The sequence below is a fragment of the Nicotiana tomentosiformis genome, chromosome 5 (assembly GCF_000390325.3).
Source record: "Nicotiana tomentosiformis chromosome 5, ASM39032v3, whole genome shotgun sequence".
NCBI classification, from domain to species: Eukaryota; Viridiplantae; Streptophyta; class Magnoliopsida; order Solanales; family Solanaceae; genus Nicotiana; species Nicotiana tomentosiformis.
Genome location: NC_090816.1, coordinates 76,586,330 through 76,598,590, shown reverse-complemented (window position 1 = coordinate 76,598,590; position 12,261 = coordinate 76,586,330). Strand labels below are relative to the sequence as shown.

The window sequence follows — 12,261 nt, the reverse complement described above, 5'->3', positions numbered from 1 at the left end:
CATTTTCAATGTAAGAATCTCCTTAAAGTGGAATGATACTATTTTTCAGCATCCTTGAATCTTCCACAGGCGTAACCACATATTTTTCTCAGACCATATTCTTCCTCAAACAAATCACGCTCTGATATTTATTGCTGGCATCTGTCTGCAGTATTTTAATTCCATTGGAGGGAATGTGCAAAGATGTGATACTTTGGGATACCTCTTTTATTTTTCTAACTGCATCACTTTGCTTCTTGCCCCGTGGCTAGGCATTCTTCTTCAAAAATTTTGGGAGAGGAGAAATATATGTGGAAACATTAGGAATAAAATCTCTCATATAATTTATTATTCTCAAAAACTGCTGGACTTGCTTCGTCATGAAACCAATATTGGGGAACTTGAGAAGTTCCTGATAAATATGAGGACCTCGAGTGTATTCTCTATGGGAAAAATGCATTCCCAAATACTCAATTTCATTTTTTGCAAAAATCATTTTTTTTGGCTAAAAGCATTATGCCATTTTTTCGCACTAAAGATGCAACATGATTCAGCAAATTTATGTGATCCTCCCAAGTATCACTGTATAGTAAAATACTATCAATATAAATAAGTGATGTGTGGAGGATGGGCTGAAATATTTTTATCATGGCCTTTTGAAACAAAGATGGAGTCATTTTTAAACCGAAAGGCATGACTTTCCACTGAAAATGGTGATCGGGAATGCTAAAACTAGTTTTTTTCCCTATCATCCGGGTGGATTCCCAATTGCGAAAAGCCTAATTTGACATCAAACTTAGAAAAATATTTTGCCTTGGCAATTTGGGAGAAAAGGGTGAGCTTATTCGGGATGGAAAACTTATCATCCAAAAGAAAATGATTGAGTGGTTGGTAATTAATACCAATCTCAATTTTCCTCTTGTTTGCTAGGCTCTTTTGTTGACATAAAATGCTTTGTACACCCATTTTGAATTTGATGGCTCAATGAGATCAAAACTGACTAGCTCTTGACACTCCTTTTTAGCAAGATGAAGGTGGTCGGGATTCATACCAGAGTGACTTGCCTTTGTAGGGTTGATATTCTTATTTTTCTTGAAAGGAAACTTGATGAAGAACTCTTCATTTTTTCATAAACGATTGTCACATTTGGTTAAGAATTCAGTGTGAGATTCTGCATATGAGTGTTGTGTGATTTGTGCTTCAATTTCCCTGACTTGATCTTCCTCAGTGAGCTGGAACAATCTCTGGACTACGAAATATGGCTTGAATTGTTTTTTGAATGCTATGCCATTGGCTTTGATCTTGAGTTTGTCCTGAAAAACCCTGTAGATGTCAAAACCAATAATCAAATCCTTACTTGGGACGTCTGACCCAATCAATTTGGTCATGTACTTCAGTCCTGGGAAGAATTCGATAGCGATCGAGTGCTTAGTAATGACAATAGTGGTTAGAATTCCCTTTGAGATTGTGCTGAAATTCTTGAAGTACGGCACCCAATACTCATCTGGAAAGACCGCAGGATTAATGAGCAAGGAGGCTGCTCCCGTGTCAACGAAATCTATGACATGCATTGGTTTGTACCACTTGGATGCATAGACCTTGATTTTTGCTTGCGGGATTACCGTGATGCTGTGGATCTCCTCTTTTACCTTTGGCTTTGATTTTAAAATTTGGTATTGATCATCACCATATTCCTCATAAACATCCAGAGAAAAGAGAGTCTCTTCTGTGGGCTCATCTTCAAGTGAGAAAACTTATTCAAGATCGACATCCTGATTGAAATAAACGCCTTTGTAATATGCAATTTTAGAGAGAAGTCTAATAGACTGCTCAGACTGCAGGCAGTTTCTCACAAAATGTCCTATTTTATTACAAATAAAATAGTCTCTGTTTCTCCTTGCATTGCCTGACCTTCTCCTTCTAAAGTATTTTATTTTCCTTCTGAACCTGGACCTAACGCCTGGGAATTTTTGCAACCTGAACCTTTTGAACTTCTTCCTCAGTGCCTGGCATGATGAATCTTTCTTTCCTATAATTCTGATCCTTAAGGATATGTTGAGGGCATGCATTATTTATTTCGATGGCTAGTGGAACCAGTTTCTACCATTAGTGGAGTTTGTCGACAAGAACAGCTACAAGTCTAGTATTCAAATGGCTCCATATGAGGCCTTATATGGTAGGTGATATCGTTCTCCGGTTGGTTGGTTTGAGCCTGAGGAAGCTAGGCTATTGGGCACAAACTTGGTTCGTGATGCTTTGGACAAGGTGAAGTTGATTTAGGAGAGGCTCCACACAATTCAGTCTAGGAAGAAGAGTTATACTAGTAGGAAGGTTCGTGATATGGCTTTCATGGGCAGTGAGAAGGTTCTTCTTAGAGTTTCACCTATGAAGGGCGTATGAGGTTTGAAAACAAGGGAAAGTTGAGCCTGAGGTTTATTGGTCCATTTGAGGTATTGGAGAGAGTTGGCGAGGTTGATTATAGACTTTCTTTGCCTTCTAGCATTTCGGGTGTTAATCTGGTCTTTTATGATTCTATGCTTCGGAAGTATCATGAAGATAGGTCACATGTTTTGGACTTCATCACAGTGCAATTTGCTGAGAATCTGGGTGAGGAAAAGTCGGTGGCCATTTTGGACAGGCAGGTTCGGAAGCTCAAGTCTAAGGAGATCGCATCAGTGAAGGTTAGGTGGAGAGGTCAATCGGTCGAGAAGGCAACTTGAGAGACCGAGTATGATATGGGAAGTAGATACTCTCACTTTTTGGCATTTCAGGCATGATTCTAAATTTGTTCGAGTACAAATATTTGTTTAGGAGGGGAGAATGTAACGAATCAGACGGTCATTTTTTATATTTGAGCCCCAATCCCCCTATTTGATATTCTCTGTATGTCTATTTGATTTTTGATGATTTGCAGAGATGGTTGGGGTTGGTTTCGGGAAGGTGTGGGAGTGAATTGGAACACTTAGTTCCATTGTTGGAAGCTTAAGTTGTAGTAGTTGATCATGGTTTGGATTTTATATAAACGACCTCGGATTGGTAATTTGATGATTTATATAACGTATGGTGATTTTGGACTTAGGCGTATGTTCATATTTGAAATTGGAGGTTCTTAGGATGTTTTGGCTTTATTTGCCGGACGTTAGCAATTTGAAGGTTTAGAGAGCTCCTAAGTTTGACGGGGAGTTGACTTTGATGATATAGGATTAGGATTATTGTTTAGGAACATGGAATAGATTATTTTTGTCATTTGGAACTTGTGTGCAAAGTTTGGATATATCCGGATTGATTAGGCTTGAATCAGATGCTTGGTTAGAAGTATGAAAGTTCTTGAATTTAAGAGAAGTTCAACTTTTGTTTTGATCTTTCATTCAATGATGTGACGTTATTGTAGGTGTTTGGATAGGTTCGGGTAGTATCTATTGACTTGTTAGTATGATTGGATGGGGTTCCGGGTGGCTCGGTGAGTTTCAGATGACCCAGAGCATGTTTGGAGTTGGTTGATTTTGCTGGTGTCTCGTGTTCATCGTGTTCGTGAGAGGATCCTGGCATTCGTGATGAATGTTTTGGTGCTGTGGAGAAATTCGTCTTCATATTTGCACCTAGGTAGTCGATTTTTGCGATAGCAAGTAGATTGGGTTTACGCATTCACGCCAGAAGGGTCGCGTTCACGTTGTATAGTGGGAGTTAGAGGCTTTAGCCTTCGTGTTTCCGAGGTCTTGGTCGCGTTCGTAAAAGGCTGGGCTGTTTTGCCTTCACATTCACAAGGGCTATATAACGTTCGTGGAGTGCGTTTTGGAAAAAAAGCATATTTTATGCTTCGTGAAGGCATGACACGTGCCACGTTCACGAAGAGTACCCCTGGGCAGTGCATTTAAGTGTTGAATTTCAGGATTTTAGCCAATTCTTTCATATTTTGAACCCAAGACTTGGAGAGGGGCGATTTTACTTGGATATTTTCATACATGACTTTGGGTCAGTGATTTATACTCATTTTTGGTATTATTTCAAGAATATATATGGATTGTTAACACCCAAAACATGAAATTTTGAGGTAAATTTAGAGGTTTTCCCTACAACTTAAGAGATTGAAAATTGAGATTTTGAGCTATGATTTGGACTTGGTTTTGGAATTTAAATGGATATTTGGACTCGTGAGGTTATGAGTAGTCGTGATCTACTCCTTGTTCATGGTTTGATAGTATAGGCACGGGTTGACTTTTGTTGACTTTTAGAAATTGATTAAAGATTGAATCTTTGTTGTTTGGGATTGATTCTTATGGCCTTATTTGAAAGATGATTTTAGAAGGTTGATTTGTGCTTGTTAAGGTAAGTATCTTTCTTAATCTTGTGGGAGGGAATAATCCCCATGATTTGGCCCTATTTGTCTAAATGTAATATGTGATAAACAACGTATGTACAAGGTGACGAGCGTATATACGCGTGCTATATATGATTCATGATTAGATTTGACTTTAGGCTTATTATATGCCTTGTTTGGATTGTGTGCTTTATATGATATATGTTTATTCATTTGTATGACTATGTGAACTCATTCTTTGATTCTAGAGACCATGTTTAGGATTATTATCTCCTAATTATCCGAGATTGTCTATTATGAAATTGTTGCTATAATTAATTTAGCCGTAGTCAAGTTACACATCTTGAGCACACATTCTCACTTTATTACCCCCTCCGTTTCAAAATAAATTTCCTAGTTTGACTAGGCCCAAACTTTAATAAAAATGGAAGACTTTTGAGATATATGGTCTTAAATAAGCTATAGCATTTGTGCCGCTGTAAAAAATTTGAATCTTGTGGTCTTAAATCTGCCATAGCCATTAGTGTGGCTATAAATGCTTTCTATTAAGGAAATATTGAAATGTGTCAATCTCTTTAAAACAGACTAATAAGAATATAGTGCCAATATTGTTTAAACGGACGGAGTATTATTATTATGTCGTTGTGCACCTTATTGATGAATTGTGAGCATATCTCTCCCTTATGATAAATTTGTATCTTGAATTGTTATAATTAAGGCACATATGGATATATTGAGCGGATTGATTTGGTGTTGGCACGAGTCTCTTCCGTGCGGATATTGTGGTGTTGATTATGTTGTGGCACGAGGTTTTTATCGTATGGTTATGATGATATTGTTACTATTTTGGCATGAGGTCTTTGCCGTGCAGCATGTGGATATGGATCCATCTCCTAGGGCCATCCTCTTATATTTCTATAACACCCCAGAAAGTTTTGAAGTACTTCAGTGTAAAGCCCCGTAAATTTTGCAAGTGAATTCAAGGTTTCGTGGTGCCGGAGTAGACTTACATGTTTGAGGATAGAACAATGCACCGAAAAGTAATGAAAAAATTTTGGCGGAAAAGCGCGTTTATGCGGTCCATTATGCGACCGCATAATCACTCTGCGAGCCGCATAATGGTCGCAGAAGTGAGCAGGAGAAGGTCCAGTCTGGGGGCAATTATGCGGTCGACTATGCGACTGCATAACTGTTATGCGGTGCATTATGCGATCGCATAACAGTTATGCGGACCGCATAGTGATCGCATACACGGACAGATTTTTGATCATTTTGGTCTGTAATTATGTGATCGATATGCGGTCCGCATATCCATTATGCGGTCGCATATGCGACCGCAGAACCTGTTCCGGAGCTCAATTTTTGGGTTCTTACAACCCAACCCTACTTCGTTAAATACACGCAAAGGGTCATTTTTGAGCAAATATTCTGTTGTTTTAGAAAGAAGGGAGAGTGTTTTAGAGAGAGAGAAAATCCTAGGCTAATTATTCATCAAGTCTTGCTCAAAGCTTGGAAGATTAACAAGAAAACCCCACAAGTTCTTCATCTAAGAGGTAAGGTTCCATACCCTAGTTTTCAATTTCGAATTTGGGTAAAAGATGGTTGATTTGGAGTATGATTCTTGGGTATAAGAGTATTATTTATACATGCTTGTACTAATAAGGTTTGTGGAAAGATTGTTGTGCTCAAATAAGTAAAGATTGAGTTGTGGAGTGAAGGAAATCTTGTAGAAGAAACTTGTACTTAGATTTGCACACCTAGTGTTTGATAAAATGCTCAAATGAGCTGAGATCATGAATATCTTCCTAATAATGGTTCAATTTTTGTTATGTCTCAAAATAGATTGGGATTACTAAAATTTCCGGAATGTTGTAGTAATTTAAGGAAAGCTCAAAGCAAGGTATGTTGGCTAAACTTTCTCTCTTAGAATAAATATCCATAATATTTCCATAAGATCAAGTATGATTGGCTCAAGAATAATAACTTCTATATTCCGGGTTATTCCCTATAAACATGTTTATTCCAAATGAGCCTTATGTCGAAAGATAGATGCTCAAAGTATGGTTTGCATATTAAAAAATTGTGCCTTTGATTCGTGTTTTAGATAAGAACTAGTATACTAATTGTGTGAGAAAATCTCAATATTCTTAAGACTCGAAATTGCCCATATGTGTACCTAAAGTCTGGATTGGAAATGTATTATTGTTGATAACCTATAAAGGTGGTTGGAAATAAAATAAGTGAATTGGGATATAAAGTGTGGCCAATGTGCAAGAGTGAAAGTTATACTTGTGGCCAATGGTGCCAATGAAATGAAATGATGTCAGAAAGGTTATGAAATGAGCCTCGACTCAAATGTTTTAAAATGACTTCGAAAATAGAGTTGCCTAAAGTTTTCGTACTCAAGTCATGCCATAAGTGGTTGTTTTAACAAATACTATGCTATGTGAGTATTTCCAATGTATTTTGCATTCTTACATATTCGTGAGTGAAAATCTTGTATTATCCTTTTAGGGGAAAATTATTTCAAGAATAAATGGTGTGTTACTTGTTGATGGTTTTAACTTGTGCATCAATTGCCAATTATATCACTCCATTTCTCGGAAAGAAATCTATTGTGCTTAAATTGTTCATTTCTAATGAACTTAAAGTTGTGATTTCCGGAATATTATATGTATGTTGATGTTTATGATGATGATACATGAGAGGGAAGAAATGAAAGTGTGGAATATCAAATATGGCCACCGTGCCTTGAATAAAAAATCTTGTGAATGGCCAAAAGAGCCAAGGAAATATTGTTGTTGTGAATGACTAATTATACTAGTGGAGATTTATACAATGTGAAAGATGATGAGGTAAATATATTTGCACCTATGTTATTTTTGTGAATTATTCTCCTTATTTAGGATGAGATTTATGTGATAAAATTATTCCTCTTAATTGAAATTGAGATTTTGGTTGATGTCTTCAAATAAGACAGCCTAGCCGATCGGGTCGTGATCGGACTCCGTGCTAAACTTACGGTGGTATTGGTAATGATAGTAATTATGGTTGATATCTCTAATGAGATGGCCTAGCCGATCGGGTCGTGATCGGACTCCGTACTAAATTTACGGTGGTATTGATATTGACAGTAACTGTGGTTGATTCTCTAATGAGATAGCGTAGCCGATCGGGTCGTGATCGGACTCTGTACTAAATTTACGATGGTATTGATATTGACAGTAATTGTGGTTGATTCTCTAATGAGATAGCCTAGCCGATCGGGTCGTGATCGGACTCCGTACTAAATTGACGGTGGTATTGGTATTGATAGTAATTGTGGTTGATTCTCTAATGAGATAGCTTAGTCGATCGGGTCGTGATCGGACTCCGTGTTAAAAGTACGGTGGCATTGGTATTGTGAACACTGGTATTATGAACATTGGTATTGTGAACAATGGTATATCGGTGCTAATAATCTTCCAACCAAAGGTGCTAATGATCTCCCAACCAAAATTATATATGAAGTTCGTATTTTGAAAATTATTATCTTTTAACTGGACGTTTGGATATTGTTGATTATGACTTGCTGTTTCTATGTGTTGCCTTTTCTTATATGGGCATTCTATTTTGAAAGAGGATTTTTAGTTATACATACTAGTGCTATTCAAGAGTACTAACGTCCCTTTTGCTGGGAGCGTTGTATCTTTAATGGATGCAGGTGGTTCTACAGCAGACGACATTGATCAGTGATAGAAATACACTCTTTTCATCTAATTTGGTGAGCCCCACTTCATTTCGGGGTCATGTATCTTTTGTTTCTCATTTACTATTTTTTGAGGTATAGCCGGGGCCTTGTTGTCGGCATTTCCATATTACTCTTCTATTGTTCTTAGAGGCTCCGTAGACAGGTTTTGGGTTGTGGTTGATATTGGGAACTGAACTAGATATGTTGGTATTTGGAAATCATGTTTTTCATTAATTCTATAAAGTCGTAATATTTTGAAAATTATGAAGGAAGCTGCTAATGGGAATGAAAAAGGAAGTTGTTAATGAAATCTTATCAGTGTTTGATTAATGGAGTACATCTCCTATTATTTTATGAATGAGTTTGGGTAGAATGAAATCTAACAGGCTTGCTCAGCCGGGTTTACTCGGTTGAGCGCCGGTCGCGCTCCCCGAGTTTGGGGCATGACAATTTCTCTCTTGATGGCGTACCGTGGATTGTGGTAAATTGACTGATATTGAGTGATTCTGATATAGAATCCAATGATATAGAGTTTTGAGCATACAAGTGGAAGCTTGACCATGCAAGTGAATCATATGCCTTATTATGCATTTCATATACTTTTATGTTGAATTATAACATGCTACTTTATGCCTATGTTATTTGTTGATGACTTGACTGTCAAGGTTGATTTGTCTATGCTGAGTTGATAGCTCCTGATTTGATAATTGATGATATGGCATCTTGTTATATTCTTATTGCAAGTCATTATATATATGTTAGTCATACAAGTGTAGGCTATCTTAACCGTCCTCTCAACACGGAGTCCGATCACGACCCGATCGGCTAGGCTATCTTATTCGAGACATCAAACCCTTTGTTTTTATAGCTATCTTATTCGAGACATCAAACCCTTTGTTTTTATATCAATCATAGCATTTTATATTTCTTTCATTGAAGTACATCAAAAGACTACAAAACATTGCGTAGGTTGAAATATCAAGCCTTATTATACTTGCATCATTCTAAACTTCTTTTAGGGTCAACTGAGCCATATGATCTATACGCGTAACACATAATATAAAGTAATTGAAACAACATGTACAAACAAGGCCAATGAAAATGGCTCATAATGTATGCGTCGACAATGCGTCTTACTTGACCGTCCATATCCCTCTCTTATCTTACCCCTATGCATTTCATAGACCATTCATAGGATTCACATATACCATACGATACACCTATACGTTTCATAGACCGTTCACAGTGTTTACTTACATAATACACATGTGTGTTCCATAGACCATTCACAGTTTTTACTTACACAATACACTTGTGCATTTCATAGACCGTTCACAGTGTTTACTTACACAATACACATGTGCGTTTCGTAGACCGTTCACAGTGTTTACTTACACAATATACCTGTGCGTTTCATAGACCGTTCACAGTGTTTACTTACATAATACACTTGTGCATTTCATAAACCGTTCACAGTGTTTACTTACACAATACATATGTGCGTTTCATAGACCGTTCACAGTGTTTACTTACACAATACACCTGTGCGTTTCATAGACCGTTCACAGTGTTTACTTACATAATACACTTGTGTGTTTCATAGACCGTTCACAGAATTTCATAACACAATATACCTATGCGTTTCATAGGCCGTCCACAGGATTTCATAACACAATACACCCATGTGTTTCATAGACCGTCCATAAGATTTCATAACACAATATACCTATGCGTTTCATAGACCGTCCACAGGATTTCATAACACAATATACCTACGTGTTTCATAGACCGTCCACAGGATTTCATAACACAATATACCTATGTATTTCATAGACCGTCCATATGGTTCATAACACATCATTATGCATATAACCATGTATAAAGTCAAAGCTACATGATTAACATTACATTAAGGTCGTAAGTTCCCGGATCATTGGAACACTTCATGTTCATGCTCATCATGGAGGAACATAGCACATTACATTAGCACATGCATGGTGAATCAATAAGTCAATTTCAATGGCACATAAGCCCAATTTGTTTTCTTAAGGTTCATCATCATTTAGCATAGGACATCTCCCTTCCATCTCATTATTCACTCACTTGACATCTTGAGGTCATTAGCTAAGTTCATGATTCTTGAGGACTTAACATCGAAGTCATTTACATACATTATTTCAGAAGCATATAACTACAGTTGAAACCATTGGGACATACAACACCTCATCATTCTCATTTAGGCGAACAACCGCATTTCATGTTCAAACTATCACTTCATTAGTACTTTCAATTACTTAAAACATCATTATTTCATTGGCTCCCTTTTTTCCATACATGTTATTCTTCATTCATGGCACAGTGGCCGTATCTTATATTCCATACTTTTATTTCATTACTTTCAATACTCATCATCATATTTCATACATCATTTCATTTCATTGGATCTATTGGCCACAATCATAACTTTCATTATTTGCACGGTGTTTACACTTTATATTCCCAACTCACTACTTTTACTTTCAAGCATCTTTATAGATTATCGACAACAAAGAATCTCAAATCACGACTTTTAGTACACCTATGAGCAAATAAGAGTCTTATGTATATTGAGACTTTTTACACAATTTGGCATAATATCCTTCACTTGAAATGCTACATGGAGTCATAATATTTTTATACCCAACTCATGCTTTGAACACATTCCCGAAGGATAACATCATATGATAAGAGCATCCGAAATACATTTTGAATACATACCTTTCAACACAAAGCTTATTTGGAATAATTGATTTATAAAGAATAACTCGGGACTTACAAGAGAATCATGGAATTCAATTCTATGAAAGAAGTTTAGCCAACGTACCTCGCTTTGAGCTTTCCTTAAATTACTACAACATTTCAGAAATTCTAGCAATCCCAATCTATTTTGAGACATAACAAAATGGAACCATTATTAGGAAGATATTCATGATCTCAGCTCATTTGAGCATTTTATCAGACACTAGGTGTGCAAATTTAACTACAAGGTTCTTTTACAAGATTTTCTTCATTCCACAACTCAATCTTTACTTATTTAAGCTCAAAAATCTCCCCACAAAACTTATTGGTACATATATGTATACATAATACTCTCACACCCAAGAATCATACTTCTCATGACCTACTTCAACACAAAGCTTATTAGATGAAGATCTTGCGAAATCTTCAAGCCTTGAGCAAGAATTGATGAACAAAATAGCTAGGTCTTCTCTTTCTCTCTATAAGATAGCTCTCTCCTCTCTCTATAAAATCACATTTTACCTTCTAAAATGAACCTCTAAGGCCTTATATCAAAATTGGATCGGATATGAAAATTTCCAAAAATGACCCCCGAAGTCAATTATGTGGTGCAATTATGCTATAGCATAATCGTTTTGTGGGCAGCAGAATTACAGCATAATCAATTATGCGACAGCATAATAATTATGCAACAGCATAATATTTTTTTAAAAATTTGCCCGTCTCTGCTCCACTTTGCGATGTGTATGCGGTCCGCGGAACCGTTTTGCGGTCGCGAAATTGATCACAGATCCAGCCTTTGGTAATTTGGTCATAACTTCTTGTAGGTGTGTCCAAATGATGCATGGTTTGAAGCGTTGGAAACTAGACACACAAAACTTTCGTTTGATAGGTAATACACCATATAACTCTTAATATCAATCGATATATGCTCATTTAAAGTTAGGTCTTGTGCGAACTCACTTGAAACTTTATCCCATCATAAAAGTTTCAACTTGCCTTAGCCTTGGGTCACTTCTTAGACCATAAACCATTCTTAATGTACCTCATACATATATTATCATGATAAATTGATATGATTCTTATAATAGACCTTGTCTACATACAAAATAATATAATTAGCATACATCAACTTTCTTAATAGCGCTTAAGTACTTCGAAATATTTCGGGGTGTTACACTTTTGTTGACTTTTTCCAAAAACATTAAAGACTAAATCTTTTTCACTCATGGGTAGTTTCTAAAGCTTATTTTGAACTATAATTGGTTAGTTTTGATTGATTTGGAGGCTAATTTTAGAGGAAAAGCAGCGGTTGAACATTGATTTGATTGCGGAAGTGAGATAAGTGTCGTGATTAACCTTGACTTAAGGGATAGGACCTGTTGGTCTATTTGCTTCATGTTTTATATATGGTGAAAACGTATATGTGATGTAACGAGTACCTATGCGTTGTCAT

At 36.6% G+C, this 12,261-nt stretch overlaps 2 protein-coding genes across 2 annotated transcripts; one reads left to right on the top strand and one right to left on the bottom strand.

The window, feature by feature from the left end:
- Positions 1-1,106: 1,106 nt before the first annotated feature.
- Positions 1,107-1,992, bottom strand: LOC117281758 (uncharacterized). The gene is made up of 2 exons (XM_033661608.1): positions 1,938-1,992; positions 1,107-1,717 (listed from the first exon to the last, which is right to left on the bottom strand). The coding sequence occupies exons 1-2, from the start codon at positions 1,990-1,992 to the stop codon at positions 1,107-1,109; spliced, it is 666 nt and encodes a 221-aa protein (XP_033517499.1).
- Positions 1,993-2,375: 383 nt separating this feature from the next.
- Positions 2,376-2,699, top strand: LOC138892602 (uncharacterized). Its single transcript, XM_070176338.1, has one exon. It carries the CDS (start codon positions 2,376-2,378, stop codon positions 2,697-2,699), a length of 324 nt encoding a protein of 107 aa, XP_070032439.1.
- Positions 2,700-12,261: the final 9,562 nt, after the last annotated feature.

What these genes read in the sequence shown, in the direction of transcription:
- LOC117281758 (XM_033661608.1), bottom strand. Translation starts at nt 1,992, where the DNA reads ATGCCAGGCACTGAGGAAGAAGTTCAAAAGGTTCAGGTTGCAAAAATT. An exon ending in GGTTGCAAAAATTCCCAGGC is followed by an intron (nt 1,718 to 1,937) that starts GTTAGGTCCAGG and finishes TCTCACTTGAAG; the next exon opens with ATGAGCCCACAGAAGAGACT.
- LOC138892602 (XM_070176338.1), top strand. Translation starts at nt 2,376, where the DNA reads ATGAGGTTTGAAAACAAGGGAAAGTTGAGCCTGAGGTTTATTGGTCCA.